The sequence below is a fragment of the Haliotis rubra genome, unplaced genomic scaffold, assembly GCF_003918875.1.
Source record: "Haliotis rubra isolate DU_JTF1 unplaced genomic scaffold, ASM391887v1 Scf136, whole genome shotgun sequence".
In the NCBI taxonomy this organism is placed as follows: domain Eukaryota; kingdom Metazoa; phylum Mollusca; class Gastropoda; order Lepetellida; family Haliotidae; genus Haliotis; species Haliotis rubra.
The window spans coordinates 706,023-726,137 of record NW_025765292.1 but is presented as its reverse complement, the minus strand read 5'-3'; the positions used below and the strand labels follow the sequence as shown (position 1 = coordinate 726,137).

The 20,115-nt window shown below is 36.1% G+C and overlaps 1 protein-coding gene across 4 annotated transcripts in view; it reads right to left on the bottom strand.

Moving 5' to 3' along the window:
* LOC124268062 overlaps positions 1–20,115 on the bottom strand; it is a 133,663-nt gene that overhangs the window by 81,132 nt on the left and 32,416 nt on the right. For all 4 annotated transcript variants that reach the window (XM_046703072.1, XM_046703075.1, XM_046703074.1 and 1 more), the window contains exon 2: positions 2,767–2,907. In XM_046703072.1, coding sequence (XP_046559028.1) covers positions 2,767–2,818 — 52 coding nt within the window. In that variant the 5' untranslated portion in view covers positions 2,819–2,907. The remainder of the gene's footprint in view (positions 1–2,766; positions 2,908–20,115) is intronic.

The following is a 20,115-nucleotide window of genomic DNA, read 5'->3' as shown; positions in this document are numbered from 1 at the left end:
TCTGCCTGATAACTGAATGACATAGGTATGTGTTAAATTAGTTTGTGTGCTTATGTATAGCGTTATACACTCAATCTTAAAAGTGACTCGCAATATGTGTTGAAAATGGATTTTCCCCTATGGCGTCAAATGGCTACATAATGGTCTGCAGCTTATAAAGATGAGGGGGCCTCACTCCGGTATGCTTAATACTAAGTCATTGTAACTCAGATCACTTGGCGAGAATTTGCTGTGAATAAGGACACAATATTTTCGTGATGTTTTGTTCACGGAATTATCGAAAACAATGATACTCAAAACATTTGTGACAAGCGCGCACCTGGCCAATGATTATCGCCATTGTTTTGTCTATAACACAACATAAACAAATTCAATGAACAAGACATATCCTTTAAAAACGTGTGCATATATACATTTCATGAAATAAATAAATCATTTATATTTATTATGTCAGTTTTACTTAGGTTTAAAATACTAAATGTTGATGATGAAATTAGTTTCATGAAACCATATGTGAACGATACGCAAAGTATACATTAATAATACAAGTGTAATCTGCAGGACAGTGTGATTGTGTTTACTCTTATTCAACCGACCTTCACCTCAAAGAAATTGCCACATATGTCCAACAATGTTGATGTATGACATCACTACCGATGACCGATTTCTCATGAAATGGCGGCTTCGTGGATATGGGTGCCCACGATTTTACAGGGAACCTTTGACCATAAATGTATGATGTAAGTAATCGGAAACATTCTGACTATCATGCGTATGGTTGTTTGTTTCATTGTTTTCATTGAAAATGTCAGAAATGCCGATAATTGCCTATGGTTTCTCCATGATTTTGCGTCTTGCATGGCGTCCACGCTGCACAGAACTTTCGTGTGAATATATCAATTTCAGTATTGTATCTGTTTTAAGTTTTCTAGTTCTTGCTCACGATACTCTTTCCGTGCATATTCTAAAAATATTGAGCTCATGCATGCTACGAATAGACGAACTGATGTCTAAAAATTGAGAAAATGCTGCACAGTATAAAATCTGATTTTTGCTTTGATTATATTTCTAGCAAGTGCTGTGTAATGAGCACAACACCCCGTTTTCACACCCAGTATGTTTCGTTTTTTCTTAGACACTTGGTTATAGTGACAAAGACCATTTGGAATTTGATTCTAAAATCTATGAGGAATTCAGCGATGCATTTGTCTGAATATTTAACTGAATATGAAATATACATGATGTAATAGGCATATTATGACTGGCCTTAGCGAAACTTGATTTTGTAAACACCATCCAATATGGCGGAAAGCTCACTTTGGCGTTAGTGTTCATGTATATTCCAAAACATCCCAACCGATTCTAGGTTTATCGGCAACGTTTCAGAATTATTTAGACGTGTTTCTTCACAGCAATCGAAATGTTTGTTTTTGTTCCGAGGTTTAGCCCTATAGATGCCATTTTGACAGACGACCGAGATTAACACTTACATGTTTACAGCGCGGAATTGTGGGAAAAAATTAGGGGAATCCCTGAATTTAATGAAAATATTTACATTAGGACGTCATTAGATAATGATACGCTAATAAGTGTTTGATACAACCGTTTTTAATGATGCCATTAACTAATGATGAATTAAGGATTTAATATATCATTAGGGTTTATTGTTGACATTAGTTAATGAAGCAATGATACAACCGGATCCTGGACTTGTTTCAGCAAACTGAACGTTTCACTATCGCAGCCTGACTGCACCATCTTATATCATAGCTTAGTAATAGTATGAAACTACCAGGCTGTACAGATACATTAACCATTTCGAAAATGTGGTTGGAACTACAGGACTTTTACGCTGCATTTTCTGACTTCCATCACCTGTTTTCCAGATCATCTAAGTTATTTCAAGAAGCTAACATTATGCCAGTGACAATGATCATGGCTTCTTGCCCCTTACTTGACCTCTGTTGAGTGACATCCAAGTCACTTGGAGCATCATTCCATAAGGTCAAAGGCTGCAGAATGACTCAGAAAATATACAATGCTGCCAAATTGTTTAGACTGGCTCAGTGATTACCTGGCAGGCTTATCCATTTAACACAGATCACTGACAAAAGACACAGAAAGGCCAATTACCTGTCAGACTTATGATATACATGATAGGTAGGTGTGGCATACCCAATGTCAAACCTGGCTCACCATGCATACTACTCAAAAGACCTATAGCACAGATCATTTTGTCATATTTCGTTGGTTATTCTGTCATGGCATGATTGGCTAACTACAGCAAAACGGAAACCAAAGTGCTATTTCCCCTAATGAAACATAACCAGGTTATTTCAGTTATCATTTTAATACAAACATTTTATGGATGTTATAATTCAGATATTCTGATTATATCTTGCGTTGCTGAAGCCAAGGTTGTTTATTCCACTTTTACTCCATGCTTGACTCATAGCATTATCCTAGCACAATGTGTGACTGTCATAATGTCCCATGGTTGTACTACATACAGTACTTGTTTGCCTTGCCCAAACACCATCACTTTCAAGGCATGACCACTGTGGTATGTATGGTGGACCATACAACAAACAGTACTGGTTTGCCAAACCATTACACCATCACATGTATGACCACTGCGGTAAGTATGGTGGACTAGCTGACTGCTAGTTGCCATGGTCACTGACCAATTCATCATTCACACTTTTTACGGTTAACAGTATTAAGTATATTACGAAAAGTAATCTGTAACTACATCATCAACAATACCTGCATTAGGTTCACACTGAGTTAGAATGTAGACTGTTTGTTCCACAACCATGACACCCGCCGTGCTTGGAGGGGGACATAGTGGAAACTGACTTGTCCGTGATCACTGGATAATGTTGCACACTTGTTGATCTGTTGTAACTGAAAGCAGATTCAAAGTTGAATCATGGTGTGGAGGAAATGAGTTTCAAATTAATTGAGAGAAGAAATGGATAAAACAAGGCTCAAATCTGAGTGAATTAATTGAGAGAAGAAATGGATAAAACAAGGCTCAAATCTGAGTGAATGGATGAAGCAAGGCTCAAATCTGAGTGAATGGATGAAGCAAGGCTCAAATCTGAGTGAATGGATGAAGCAAGGTTCAAATCTGAGTGAATGGATAAAACAAGGCTCAAATCTGAGTGAATGGATGAAGCAAGGTTCAAATCTGAGTGAATGGATGAAGCAAGGTTCAAATCTGAGTGAATGGATGAAGCAAAGTTCAAATCTGAGTGAATGGATAAAACAAGGCTCAAATCTGAGTGAATGGATGAAGCAAGGCTCAAATCTGAGTGAATGACTACTGAGACTATCCGACTGTTCTGAGGACAAAACACAACCGATGATGGCAGTCCTCATTGACTATGAGCATTTATGTCAGAGCTGTAAGTTTGAACCAGTTCTCAATGTTTCAATTTTTCTACAAAACAAAACTGTATAAAACTGATAAAAATGAAAACATAGCAAGCATTGTTCACTTGTTTAAGCAGCACTAGGTCACACTCAGAGAACTGCATCAAAACACTCCCATACTGTCCTCATTTCTATACTATCGCCCTTAAAAAGTATTCTAAGTATGTTTTAAAAACTTGTGATCAATACCAGTTTGTTTTTTTATTATTTCATTCAAACCACAATGCATCTTAACTTATTAACTCCATTTTCCTTCTTTCCTAAGATCACTACCTAACATCCACAAGATGTTGAAGGTACTGTGTTGAACATAAACATCACATTCCTAACAGATAAATGTCACTGTGACCAACAAACACTGCCATGCTGAGCAAAACCAGATTAGACTCTATAACATGGTGTAAGGACAAATATAAATAACCATTAGTGTGTGCAAAAACAAAACTAATCTTAAAAAACAATTCACAGGAACACATTTGGTAGCCAGTCATCATACAAAGAGAGCCAGTCAGAAAGTTGGCTATATTCTATGAAACAGCTCGGTTGGCATCTTCGGTGTGGAAGATACTCGTTTGTAAAGGTTCCTCATGGTAGGTTATGTGATGACTGTCAGGTTTGGGATAATAATGTATAACATTGTTAGTCAGAACTATTTTAAATGACACTGTTCAGGAATACTCAACAGATAAAATGGATTATAACTTTAAAAACACTGAAAATATTAAACTTACAATTTCCAACTCCTTATTTCTAGAAACATTATTAATGAAAATCCGAGGAAAGACCATATCTTTTTCATCCTACATAAAGAAAACAAAGGTAAAACATACAGAAGAACTAGAATTAAAAATAAAACAGGTCGAAGATACTATTCGAAAAAACTTCCAAAACATTAATGAAGAACTTTTGAATGAACTAACAAAATATAAGAAAGAAATGGAAGAAATTAAAAGTGAGGAAATGAAAGGAATACAAATCCGAAACCGAATTCTTTGGTATGAAGAAGGAGAAAACCTTCAAAATATTTCTGCCATCTAGAAAATAGGAATTTCTCAAAAAAATCAATTAATAAGATAATAACTAATGATAAGAACGAAATCACTGACAGCAAATCAATACTGAATGAAGTAAAACTATTTTATAAAATTCTCTATGCTTCTCAGGAACAATATAAGGAAGAAGACTGCTTAAAAAGGATATTCAAACTCCAACTTTAAACAAAACGCTAAGAGATTATCTTGAAAGAGAAATCAGTTTGGATGAAATTAGCAGTGCTGGTTACAGGATGAAGAATAATAAAAGCCCAGGGATTGATGGATTTCCTATTGATTTCTTTAAATTTTTGGAAAGAATTAAAAATTTGGATCTATAGATTTATAAAAGAAGTATCAACAAAAAAATGAAATGTCTTTGAATATGAAAAGGGGTGTTATCACCTGTATTACAAAACCCCAAAAGATAGAACATTACTTAAAAATTGGAGGCCAATCACTTTACTTAATGCTATTTATAAAATTATCAGCTCCTGCATTGCACATAGATTAAAACTACTTTAGATGAACTTATTCACTCTAACCAAACTGGTTTTATACCGGGTAGGACTATTAGTGAAAACACAAGATTGTTATATGATATAATGTTTGAAACAAAGAAACAAAACATTCCTGGTTTGCTGATTCTGATTGACTTTGAAAAGCGTTTGACACTGTTTCAAAAGATTTTATCAACCTGGTTTTACATAAACTTGAATTTGGCCCTGAAATGATAAGATGGATAAATATATTAACCTATGAAACAACATCTTGTGTTATCCAACATGGTAATCTATCCGAGTTCTTTGCAAATGAAAGGGGATGTAGACAGGGAGACCCACTATCCCCATATCTTTTCCTTTTTGTGGCTGAGATTCTCGGTTGCATGATAAGAAATAATGAAAACATCAAAGGTATTGTCATCAATGATAATGAATATAAACTGGATCAATATGCCGATGATACTGAACTATTTCTTGATGGAACTGAAGAGAGTTTGTACTCTGCTATTGACACAATTAATAAGTTTTACAAAATGTCAGGCTTGAAAATTAATTTAGACAAATCAAAAGCAATCTGGATTGGATCCAAAGCTAAATCTATGGATAAAATATGTAATGATCTGAAAATTGAATGGGTAATTGGTGAATTTGATGTGCTAGGTATTAAATTTACACCAGATCTTAAAGACTTATGGGTAATCAACACAAGAAAGAGACTGGAGGGAATTAATAGACTCTTAGCATCTTGGAGAAAAAGAAATTTAACACTTATTGGTAAAATAACAGTAATAAAAACTCTAGCAATCTCCAAATTGGTCCATATTTTCAACTCCTTGCCAAACCCACCAGCAGAATTTATCACGTCCCTTGACAAAATGTTTTTTAAATTTATTTGGAATGACAAGAATGATAAAATAAAAGGAATGTAATTAAAACAATTATGAAGAAGGAGGTTTGAGAATGATTGATGCAAAAACATTTATAGATGCTTTGAAATTATCTACTTTAAGACAGTATTTCAAAAGAGGTGATAAGAATAATCCATGCAATATACCTTTTAAAGACATATTTAATTTTGGAGCAAATTCTGAAACTTACTTTAAGATTGAAAATCCTTTTTGGCGTGATGTGCTAAAAGCATGGCAACTATTCCACAAAAAACATTATATTGACCCTAATAACATTAATGAAATTCTATCCCAACCATTATGGTTTAATCATAATTTTAAAAATCCATTAAACTTCATAAAGAACTGGGCAGATAAAGGGATTATAAATATTAGGGATATGTGTGATGAAACTGGATTATTGTCAATAGAATCTTTAAAAGAATTATATGGTATCAAAGGCACTTTTTTAGATTATGAATATTTACTACATGTATTACCTGACTCTTGGAAAAATACTCTTAACCACTGTCATTTAATACCAGTCAGGGATTTAAATATTAACCAATGTCAGATATATCTAGTAAAAAACATCTAAAGGCTGCAGGAAGTTTTATGATAAACTTATTTCCAATGATATACACCCAAATATGTGTAATAAATGGCAGCTGCTATTTCCTGAAATAGACTTTGATTGGAAAAATATATTTACAGCATACAGAAAAGGATTGCAAGACACAAAACTTTTAGATTTTCAATATAGATTTCTACAAAGAGTTATTTATACAAAAAGAGAATTGCTTAAGATGAAAAAGGTTGATAGCAGTCTATGTTGTTTCTGCAATGATCTAAATGAGAGTGTTTGTCATGTGTACTGGGAATGTCAGGAGACACAAACTTTTTGGAAAAACCTGCAAATTTGGCTTAACAATTTATACCCTCATCCACTGCTATTATCAAAACATATGGTTTGGTTTGGTACTCTACATCATAATATATTACTAAATCACATCATCATTGCAGCAAAAAAAGACACATTTACGTATGCAGTATTAAAAATACGCATCCAAACATAACTGTATTTATAAAAACTTTGAAAGAAATATTCTTTGTGGAAAACCATATATGCAAAAGAAATAATAAAATAGAAGATTTCAATCATAAATGGGGTCTTGTCTTCCCAGTACTTTGATGAATTTTAAATGTACCCAATTTACCTGAGGTCATATTTCTCTTTTATTGACTTATAAATGTGTATTAACATGATACTGATACCTGTACATCATCCATCTGTCTGTACATCACTGTTCTATATATCATGACATTGTAATCCTGGGAACCAATAAAAAAATAAAAATAAAAAAAATGTATAACATTGAGTGCAAATGCTTATACATCTTGGGGGATCTAACACTATTGTTGTGATTCTTTAAAATGTTGCTAAACATTGAAAGTGGACAAAATATGGGAAATCTGGGATTTCTGACAGTATTCTTACTGAACTCCAGGATTTTTAGATCTTGACTACCTTCATGGTTTATCAACTAAATGGAAGTCTCACAAAAACAAAAGTATGATATCACCAGAGACTGATAAATCTTTCTAACCCATCAACTTTGTGTTTCCAATAGTTTATCTATATGTTAATTTCACTGTTGTCCCCATCCTCATCCAGATTTCTATTACTTCCACTTTACAATTAACAGTACAAGGGATGCCAATCATTGCTGAATCTATATAAGGTATTTTGGAATTATGGGGATGAGGAACTGCTCTTGTGGGGAATAGCGTGCATGGTAGGAATGAACATATACCATAAAGCTAATTGCAGTACAAAATTTGGTCAAACGTGTACATTACATTACATTACATACTAACATTTCTATAGCGCCGATATCCAGCTCAGCTCAGCTGCTCAAAGGCACTTAGTTTTTCCCTCGTTCACTGGATGTCAATCTCAACAGCACACCGTATTGTCAATCTCAACTCCCTGGGGAGCATACAACTCTTGCAGACGCTAGGCGCACCGAGTTATTGCGGCATTCCCATCCTTATGAGGAACCCATTCGCAGCAGGGTGGACTGGGACACATAGTCACAGTACTTTGTCCAAGTTATACTGCACATTGCTGTACCCGCAACTAGGTGTTTGCACGTATTCATGTGGCCACCATCTGGTCATATACCAACGGATGTGTAATGATACCATTTTGCTCAACTGTAGTTTGTTTTGAATGACTTTTGTTTTGTCTGGTCTGGACAACACAAACCAATGATAGATATCTTGATCAACACCTCACAGCGTTGGGTCACAACGACCCACCATCAACCACTCAGCCTGACCACCTTACAATGGTTGTTTGCTGGGGACCAATCATACCATAAAGATGATTTATTTAAATGTTTTGATTAATATGCATTTATAACACAACATAGATTGTCTTACATCATGTATAAGCTGTTTTGATGAAAAATCATTTGATTACTTGGTAGGAATACACAATCAACGATGTCTAAATCATAGCTGTGCAGTGTCACCTGATCACACATGACTGGATGAAGATTGAACAGAGATACAAACTGCACTGAGGCTGGCAGTAATTAGTTCCTCGGCTGTTGAACAGCCAAGGGCATTTGATTCAATATATAACACTGATCATCATGGTGATAGTTTCTTGTTAAGATCACATGCATGAATTCACATTACTCGAGGGTCTAGTACATCACAATGACAATATCAATGTTTCTCAAATTCAAAATGGCTACATCATGGTGATGTATATAATCAAAGAACACAAGATACAATGTGAACTATAAGCTGGCGACTGATCACTGAGTGATGAAATTCCAAAATGTCTGTAAAATCTTAATTTCAAGTGGCATGAAACATGTTTCATGTTTCCCTAAAGAGCAATGCCTTATGTTTAACAACTAAAACAGCTAGTTACAACAACAATATATAACTTCCGCATCTTCTGGGCAATCTCTAGTAGCATTATTACATATTCCCTGCACTTGCGATGATAGATGGAGATGAATACTTCACAGGACGGCTCCTTGTATCTTCATAAACAATATGGAAGGCAAATCATATTCATCTCCTCCACCACTGCCATTAAATTTGTACAAAACAATTTAAATGGCGGCATCACTAAAAAAACGACATTAAATGTAAAGAATATATCACAACATTCAACCTATAAATATCACTTTCTTGAGGAGAGATAAGCCAGGAAGAAAGGAAGTTCTCAAACCAATTCCAGGAAATCCACAGGATGTTTGAGATAGCATCGTGGCTTGCCTGACATATTGGGTGTCACCATCCCGTGCCAACAACACACTGCAATGGTGATGTGAATTCTCTCCAACTACAGCCACCACGTAACAAGCCGTCCTGCACTCTGTGTATGGGAACAATCTGTTAATCAGGTGCTCACCACTGCAGCCATTACATAGTAACCTGGGCACACTAGTGGAAATTTCATCAATGTATTCTCTATTGGGCTGGAATCAAATTCTAGCACCAAAATCAATACACTGAAATACATCCATTATATTGGGCTTGAAATACAAATATTGAGATAGGATTTTTTTTTTCCCCTTCCACTCATGTCTGAACATTTCCAATACAGCTGAACATGCATCATAATTCACATTTTCCAATGCAGAAAGCATTTTTTTTCTTATAATGTCCTAGCTTCAGGCCTCAAAATAAAGACTGCTTCTGCATCAAAATCAACTCATGAATCCCACATACTAACTTTAGCATGTTTTTAACTATCTTGTCACAAATTACCCAGTATTACCCAGACCTTAATTATCATTTGTCACACTATTATTGTAGCTGCCACAGCTAAGGCACACGTATAGTACATATGTTGTCTGACAGGAACACGGAAACAGCGTAGCTGAATGACCATCCCAAGCTGAGAAATAGTCAAATCTCCATCATACAAACATGTGAGCGAACGCATCAGGGACGATTCAATGGACGAGTCATGATGACATCCAATCAGCCCAATCCCCCAGCCTGACAACCTGATCATCTCTAATCAGCTCTAATAAGTCGAATGCATGGAGTACTCACGCTACTGGGCACCCAATAGTCCCTAGTCACCCAATATGGTCAACAAAGAAGAAGAACATCAATTTTAACATCGCCATGCCTCCCTGCACACACTCAATAGAACCAATAACATTTAATAACCTGTGATTTAGCCTGTATCATGTCCACAACCCATGACTAGATTATTGATTACTGACATTATGTCTGACGTTACCTATTCATTATCAGAGAACTATTGAGGATGGATAATTCAATTGAGTTTAATACTGACAGTCAGAAAACAACCATGTAAATCTGTATTGCTGATCTACGTTGTTTAAACAAATTTAAAGATCAATGAAGAGAAGTAACATGTTGTGAAAATTAGTGTTCATTAGTAACAAATGTTTGCCCTTAATATTGATCATGTTTTATATGTGAATGTAATAAATACTGAATTCCACAGAGATTGCAGTTAGGTATGATCATTGGCTGCATCTATAGGAGAGCAGTCAACTGGGCCAGTGTCTGTAACACAGAGGAATGAGAGAATGAGTTCCATTAGCTGCTGCTACACAAAATTAATACAAGGGGGGTAAATATAAGAATATATTTTTCTGGAATATATATTTTCTCTGTAGAGATGTGGATTAAAATGTCATGGATGATCACCCTATCATATCTTTAAGCATGTTAAGTAAATGGCATTTGGCCATTATATAAAGCCATGTTAATTGAAAGTTTTGAGTGCTTCCACTAAAAGAAAATAAGGTGTTCCTTTTTTTCTACTCTGCTGACTCAAACTCGATTATTTGTTATTTTGATTATATTTCCTCAAACCTTTTGGTTCATCATTTTAACACATGTTAAGTCTTTAAGCTTTTGTGTATTCTAATATCTTCATTCCAGAAGTATAAATATCCTGAATGTATTCAAAAATATCAACAACTATCAAATAAAGTCTAAAACTCTAAGAGAGAGAGAGAGAGAGAGAGAGAGAGAGAGAGAGAGAGAGAGAGAGAGAGAGAGAGAGAGAGAGAGAGAGAGAGAGAGAGAGGAATGAGATAACAATAAACATGAACTTATAAATGTTTACAACTCGAAGGCTTACTTACATATAGGAGATTGAAAAGACATTTGGGTAAGAATATATTTGCTATCCAAAGTCATTCTTTCAACTTTTCCAGTTTCTAAAACAGTGTCTTTTGGTATGTTTTGAGGTAAAAGGTTCAGGAAGACAGCTTCAATCGCAGAGAGATTAGTGATGTCATTTGATTGTGATGCCATGGTAACTAATGACATCACAATGATCAGCAAAGCATTATGAAATATTTTACCCATGCAGTATCTAGGTTTCCACTGGCTTCCCCAGGAGATAACATGCAAGGGTGAAATCAAACCATATCTGCTGGGATGATAAACACAAAAGCAAGCTCTGCAAGTGTTTCATTGTTATCAACAAGTGTCACAGCCTCGGCTGTGTTTTCCCCTTCCTCTTGTTGGGTGCAGGATGCACAGGGGCGGAGATTTCTCCAGACTAGGGTGAGGAGTGCCAGAGGAGTTCTATTAGAACAGACTGTCCCACCTTTATTGTGCTGATACAGGAATGTTTCAAATTGATGCTGATACTGCTAGTATAGTCTGTCTCACAGTCCCTGAACCACATTATTTTCCCTACTGCCAAGCTGTCTCTGCAGTGCTAAAGCCCTAAATAAAGCAAGTCTAGATCTCTGGTCTCCCTAGGGCTCCTTTTCAATTTAAATGGGCTTTTTTGTTACTATCAAAATTATATATATTCAGAGACTAAGCATTAGTCTACTGCTAGTACTGCTAGGCCAATAACACACACCCAGTATATCTCTTTGTTCTATAGCTAGCCCTGATGGCTACTATAGTCTTACAGACAAATGTGAACATGTGACATTACTAGGACAAAATACAGAATAAAATCTGAGCTGTTTGCTTCCGTTTTTCACGAACATTTTGGCTATGGTCCAAGTCTGGCAAGGTTCAGTGTTTGGCAAGGTACACTTGTGGAACTAAAGAGCTTACCTAATAGATACATACGTATTATTTTCACATCAACATTTTAGAAACTCCTTTTTTTTGTTTTGATAATATCACCTGAAAAATGATATAATTATGCACTAGGCCAAAGGGGACACTTTCAGTGAAGAAGTGGTGAACATGATGAAAAGCATAAGATCACACCCAGATATTCCTGGTACTGACTGTTTATCTCCCAGATCGGTATTGTTCCTGAACATACGGAACGGAATCTGGATGGGCATACAGATGAGGATGGGCATACAGATGAGCATGCAGATGAGTGTACTGATGGGCATACAGATGGGCATACAGATGGGAATACACATGAGCAAGTGAAGTTTTAAGAACACAAACTACAACAAAAACAAAAAGACACCGTAATTTATTGCCACATCTTTTTCAGCTATCAGATCGATGTAATAGTGTAGCAGGGTTAAGTAACAATAACTTCATTAACTTCAAATAAACTGCATGTGACACAAGTCAGTTGATTGGCTAACCAAACAAAATTCCATAACCCTAAAACATGTAGGCTACTCCCTAGTCTGTCTCACAGTCCTTGAACCACATCATTTTCCCTACTGCTTAGCCCTTAGCAATGCTAAAGCCCTAAATAAAGCAAGTCTAGATTCCCTCAGAAATTCCCATCTGACTGGGGTTCCTTTTCAGTTTAAAAGGGTTTATTTGTTACTATCAAAATTGTATATAATCAGAGACGAAGCGTTAGTCTAGCTACTCCCACTGGCAGACCAGTGCTTCCTGATTGGCTGATTTCACATCAGTGTCTAAACTTCACTGTTTAATATCTCACTTATTTATTAGTAAGAATTCACTTTAATATAATTTTGCATTTATGTACACATAAACATAAAAAAGGTTGACACGATCAGTGTAAGTCTGCTGCACTGTGCACACCAATTTCTTCATTGGTACCTCCACATCAGTAAACAATATCAAAATCTCAATAATAATGTCATGCTGACATTGTTGAAGATTATACATATGAACTCAAATGTGTAAAAAATGTCACACACATTTGATAGTACTGTATCTCTAATGAAATACCATATCTAACCTCCATGTCAGGATATAGAGATCTTCATAAAGTACTACATACTTCTGAGACGAAGAATACATCCCTTCTACTCTGCCAGAAACAAAACAGGGTGCACATGGTTTTCTCAGCAGGACATTAAATCTCTTGCACATTGTTTATGAGACAATGAAAGTTACGTGACACAGCACAAATTGACCACAGTTCCATGAAACAGCTGGGTTCTTTCAAGTTTTAACAGGACTCATTAGAGGATGATAAGTCAACCCAGCCTCAACAAATTTGAAAGAAAAAAACATCCGACAGTTACTTAAGTCCAACTTAATGAGAAAATATCTGTCTAATCTGTCCGTCTATATAGAAGAGTACTTATTGAGCTAAGAAAACAATAACATGGAATTGGGATTTGTAACATTGTATTTCTATGTCTCGTACACACCAATATCAAAGTCAAAGGAAATCAATTTACAAATTTTACAAATTTTTCAAATCCCCAATAGCAAAAGGCAGCAGTTGACAACCTGGTTTTTGTTTGTGCACAGTTTCATGAAAGCATACCTTGTACTCTTTTGAGATATGGTCCTGACAAACACAACACTATGAACAGAGTCGAAGTCAAACTTGTTGCCATGGTAACAGGAAACAAACTCATTTTCTTAAAATTCCAAACTAACAAAAGTGATCAGAACAGCCTTGGTTAATACATGTACCCAGTATGGATGAAAAATGTCTCATGGTTTCTGAGTTGTGCTCCGCAAACAAAATTCCAGCCTACGTCCAAATTGTTTCCATGGAAAAATAAGAGAAAAATAAAAATGCAAAATATCTGTAAATGACAAAACGTACCACTTTAGGTCTGTTTGACAATTTTTACTCCGGTCTGACCAATCAGTCATATCACAGTGCGTTAGTTTCATGAGGGAGGAGAACCCCAAGTGATGCAACAAACATTTAACGTTTTGGTGAAACGATCTGGAACTGCCAACCAAGAAACACCAGGAGAAGAACACTTCTTACAAACATGTCATAAAAGGTGACCCAGACACCTCACGTAATCCCAATGGACCCTCTTACAGTCTGTGCTTTCTACTAGTGATGACCAAACAAACTTATCAATTATCTACAAGTATAGACCATTCAGGCATCTGGGCTTCAAAACCCCTTCTTGGAAACCTAATAATAACCTCAACATAACAATCCTTTTTCGAAATGACATCAACTGGGAAGACCATTAAAATAAACTTGGCTACCACTTGCAGCATGTTGGAATTATCTCCATAATGTCTTCATGTTACTTTTATAATATGGTTTCTACTCCCATTTCGGAAATTAATTTTGAACATGTTCAAGTTAAACAAACTGTGAGCACATGCCACCACAATCTCTGGCTCCACTCATTGGTTTTGTTCGCAGCATTTTCAGATTAATGTCAAACAACAGCCAAGATCATGATGATGGCACACATTCAGTTCTCTCACAGTTCAGGAAGGCTTCCCATCTTCTATCACAGCACTTATCATCATCTCCAATGGAAAATCAAATTCACACAAGTGCCACCATCTACTCTCCATCATAAAATATCTGCAATTAGTTCATTTGACTAGTTCCACTGACTGGCTGCACAATCTAGCTTTTTTCACATGAAGTATCAATACTGGCACTACTAAACACCATCTATTCTGCAATCAGCTGTACATTTCAGAGTATCATTTAGTACGCCGCTAAACTCATTTAACATGTTTAACCTTTCATGCTTGTGATAATCTTTTATCAGCAATTTCAGAATAGTTTTGACCACAGATAATATTCGTATTATTACCTCTACTAAGCAGACAGTATGTAATGGTATTTACTGCAGATTGTTTGGAGTTGTTTATACTGCATTCAGCAGTATTCCAACAATGGACAATGCTAAATCTTAGCAAGTCAAACCAGTTGTTGATATCATAAGCGATGTCCCATACCATCAGCGAACGATAACATGCAATCTGCAAAGTCCACGAGTCATCTGCTACAAAGCACTTAGTCACCGCTTTTGACAAGTAATGGAGGGCAGGGGTCCTATCCTACCACTTTTCTCACACAAGTTTCTTAGCAGATCTAGGAAGCATTCACCTCTGTTCACTGTCTATTTGTCACCATCCAGCTGTGCATCAGGTTATTTCAAAAGTGTCCCTGTTGTTAAATCTACAAGCAAACAGTATACACTGCTCATGCAATGCTACACTGAAGAGCATGTAAACAGTCACCAAGCAACCAGTTCAGAATGTAACACCTTTCTGCACTCCACAAACAGTTAAAATAATGTGAGACCAGTGGTTTAAAAGACAACTAGATTAAGCAGAAAAACTCAAGTGTGCATTATTTCAGTAATTTCTGACCCTTAAACTCAAATCAGTAATGAGTGTGTCATAAATAGTCACTCAGATTAATCCTGTTTCTTTCAATCACCTTTTCAGCCTGATAATGCTTCAGACACTAATACAGTAATATTTCCCTTTCTGTTCCTGAAGGCAGTAACTAAGTAAGACCAATGCAGACAGACTTGAGGCAACATCTGTCCACAGGAATTTCACCAGCAACAGCAGCACCAACGCCAACAGATTGGAGCACCCATGGTCCAATTTCCCCTCGCCCACCACAGCCAGCACAGGCAGAATCTTCTTAATGATAACAAATTCAATAGAATCCTTACAATACCCACTGGTCACAATGCTACAGTGTTAACATATTTTCAATTCTCAGCTCCTTGAGAGGTATACTTCAAGCTCATGAACTAGAACGTTAACAGTCACCAACATCTCAATTGTACCCTTTTGATACTGGGTGAACAAAGGCTTACTTCTGAACAAAGTCACTCACCTAAGGAAACATTACGTGTAACATGTGTTTCACTGTAGGGCAAGACTGAAGCCCGAGAATCATGTTTGCACCCAGCCACCTAGACCAAAGATGCTTAGCTGGTATAAGACTTTAGCAGCATAAAAATTCGAATCCCCACATGGTCACAATGTGTGAAGCTCATTTCTGGTGTCCACCGCCGTGATGTTGCTGGAATATTGCTAAAAGCGGCGTAAAACCAAACTCAGTCAGTCAGCAGCATAAAGACAAAGTGTATCTGCCAGTAAAATGTTGTTTGCCATAACACAGATCATAACAGCATTACCTATATCTTGTTCACCCTTGACAAGTTGTCAGGCAAAACATAACAGATGTTGCACAGATTTATCTATGTATTGTATCTGCCAGAGTTTCCAACACAGATCATTATTATTATCATTGATTTGGCCAACCCTTGTTATGTCCAGGAAATGAACTACTAAACCTTCGCCATCTGGGAAAACACTCCATCTACTACACCATGGTGTTACTTTGCGACAAGTGTGAAATTGTATGACACAAATTTAGGCCTTCAAATAACTTTCCCATTTGGTCCTGAAACCTTCAGAATTTCAAGTCATGGACAAGGTCATAATGTACTACTCATGAAATAACAACCCGAAAAAACTATTTTGTGATAATGTTGAATAAAGCTTAGACAAACTTTATGGATAACAACTTCTTTATTTCGTGAGTGCGAAGTTTTGATACAGATTCTTGCACCGTCCAGCAACAACGATACAAGAATCTGTATTGAAACGTCAAACTCAAGAAATAAAGAAGTTGCTAGACATAAAATTTGTCTATATTGTACTTCCCAACTTCTAAAGTGCCACTCAAAAAGTTGGATAAAGCTTGTTTAGGATAGACATACAGCTTGTTTAGCGTGTCAGTGGACAACCATTTAGATTAGGGTGTGCCCTTTGGAACTTTAATGTGTTCAACAGGATGAATATTTGAGTGAGTGAGTGAGTGAGTATGGTTTTACACCGCTTGGAGCAATATTCCAGCAACATCATGGCAGGGGACACCAGAAATGGGCTTCACACATTGTACCCATGTGGGGAATCAAACCTGAGTCTTTGAAGTAAAGATCAAATGCTTTAACCACTAGGCTACCCCACCTCCCCAACTTTACTACAGACTAGGGACAGGTGAAGCACTTTGGTCATATTGTAGACATGCACCCTGAATCAAAATTTTGGCTGAATCTTTCCCTATAATCAAGATAACAAGGAAGACCTTTCGCAGTTTGCACTTTCATATTCCAATGGTATTATCTATACCCTTTTTCAAATATAGACTCTTTATTGATAACTTCTTTGAAAGGCATTTAGAAGTAGTAAGTAGGGATAATATAATGTGGCTGAACAACTTCTTTATTTCTGTGAGAGCTCTCTCATGATTGTTATCCTTCCTCCTTATTTATCTTGTGAATCATGCTGTGCTGTTATGTGCATTTTGATCAAATAGTCATAATTGCCCATGTACTTAGTATGCATATCACTGGTTTCATATTAGCCCCAAGTGTTCATAATATTAGCTGCAGCTGACAAATATCATTAGCAGTGATAACAAATCAGCACCATCACTTCATGTTCAAATATTTTTAATAGAAATTGATTGTCTAATACTGGCTTTTATAGGAGATATATAGGTTGTGTGAGATCCAATGATAATTGCCAGGAGACATTGCTTTCCTCATCAACAACTGATGGATTGACATTTATCAGCGACAAGTCAGCATTAGCTTGAGATTTAAATGTTCAAATATAATACAAGTGTATCTGACTTCTTCAACTAAAAAACTGTTTCATTCATTTGATTCCCAAACTATGACAAAAGAGTGAAAACACAGATGGCCAAAATGTTGATATGCTTCATTACTTAGTAGCATTTAAGGATTGAAGCTGTATTTGGTGCACAAAGCCCTTCATAAAATATTTCCTCACATGAGGAATTGTCTTCATCGGCTGATGAATGTCAACAAATACAACTACAACCCTTAGGTATTACTACATGTATATATTGACAGTTACATGAATCATAATTAAACAAGCCATTCAAACACCAAACATAATTATTTAAAGCAAACATTGCTTTAGAGACAATGTTATCCATCCAAACATTCCATTTGCGGATACCTCCCTTGGACTTACAAACATTACAACATGGAGGCTTCATTCACATGAAATGAACATTACACCCCATAAAGTTGAAACTGGAATGAAATCTAGCCCCGATGATACTCAGGGCTCCAGATAAGGGACGTATCGGCGTATGTACGGATATAAAACATGCACGATACGGTAGGAAATAATTTAGAAAACGTAGCAGATATGCACCACACCAATGGCATACGGTCTTAGAATCATTTACAGACGCATTTATCTGAAAAAGTATTGTTTTATTGTTTATTGACCTGTTTACACAAGAGTAGCAATGTTGTGGTGCATATATGAAACAAAACACAAGATTACTAATACTCCATTAAATTCCATTCCGTACTCTAAATGTACTCTTCAATTTTCCCAGTACTCCTATAATGAAAAAATAAGGAGTACATACTCCTGATGTTGAAAAATTATTTGGAGCCCTGATGCTGAAAATGGATTAATTTTAAAATTCTGTGAACTTTTGGTGCATGTTTGAGTCATATGAGGACCAGATGACCTGAGGAAGAAGGGGGTTCACTACTTGGGGCAGCAAGGGTATATTTCCCAAAGCTACACAAAACAGCATGAAACTGCATGATTTCTTTGGGTAAGTAGAACAATCTCTGTAACTACAAATATACATTTTGCTTAGGTAATCATTCATATACACATGATCTCTCTCAAAGGTCATATGATGATACTGTCCTATGGGATGTTAATTTGGGAAATTGAGGAATTCCCCAAGTGTAGTTCTGTAACTGTTTGATTGAGTATGTAATCATACCGAAGTTCATCAGGAAATGAGTGGCAGCTGGCTTGGTATTGCTCATCTAAGCAGGGTCACCTGTTACTATCCATACTTCATTATGACATCTGTCCCTGACTGACAGAAGGTAGGACAGGCTTTCATCACAGATCTTAGAGATCAATAGTCATTTATGAAATATTAATTATTGATAAATATAAACAAAAGTCATCAGAAGATGACATATCCCCCTGGCCCCCACATATTTGAAAGAACAAATCATCTGACTAAGTAGTCCAGCTTGATATTTTTTTAGACTAAGTCAAAATCGTTTCCATGGAAATCATGAAAAATATAAATGCCAAAAAACTGTAAATAGCAAAAGGCACCCCTTCAAGATTTGCCTCATATATCTATCAAGTTCTGTTGAACGATATTGAACGGTTTTCGAGTTGTGCTCTGGAAACGAAGCCCACCCCTCTCTTTTGAGACAAAGTCCGAATCGTTTCCGTGGAAACAGAGAAAAATAATAAATCACAAAAATCTGTAAATAGCAAAAGGCACCACTTTAGGTTGTGTTTGTTATATCTACCAATTTTTCATGAAAAATATTGAACATTTTTGTGTTAGGATCCGGAAACGAAGTCCACCCCTCCCTAAGACTAAGTCCAAAACGTTTCCATGGAATCCGAGAAAAATAAAAAGTACAAAAATCTCTAAATAGCAAAAGGCACCACCTTAGGTTCTGTTTGATATATCTACCAATTTTTGTTGAAAAGTATTGAAAGGTTTTTGAGGTATGCTCCGGAAACAAAATGATTACGGATGGACGAGGCGTCGACTATATCCCTCTGCATTACATGCTGGGGGATAAAAAGTAACTTTGGGCAAAAAAGCCACACAAAAAAGAAATCAACATCTTTCATGTCAATGGTGAGTTTTGACACATTTATGCTAGTGAGTGAGTGGAGATTTTAAGTCACACATTTCAGCCATATCGTGACTAAAACTAGTTCTAAATTTATAAGATAAGATAACCTTTATTGTCCCGCAAAGGAAATTTGTCTTGCATTCAAAGAGCCAATACAAAGCAGATAACAAATAATTTAAAGTATACATATATACACAAAATCAAGCTAATCACAAAATAATGATGAATCATAATCAAAGTACATAATATAATAATAATCACTCATGCCACATCATTGATTTCACTATTATAATTTTGGAGGAAGATTTAGAAGTTTTATGCTGTATGGGGACACATGATTTTGAAGTTCTATTAGTTTTGTAATACATGATTTTGAAACGGCGACCAGAAGGCAGAA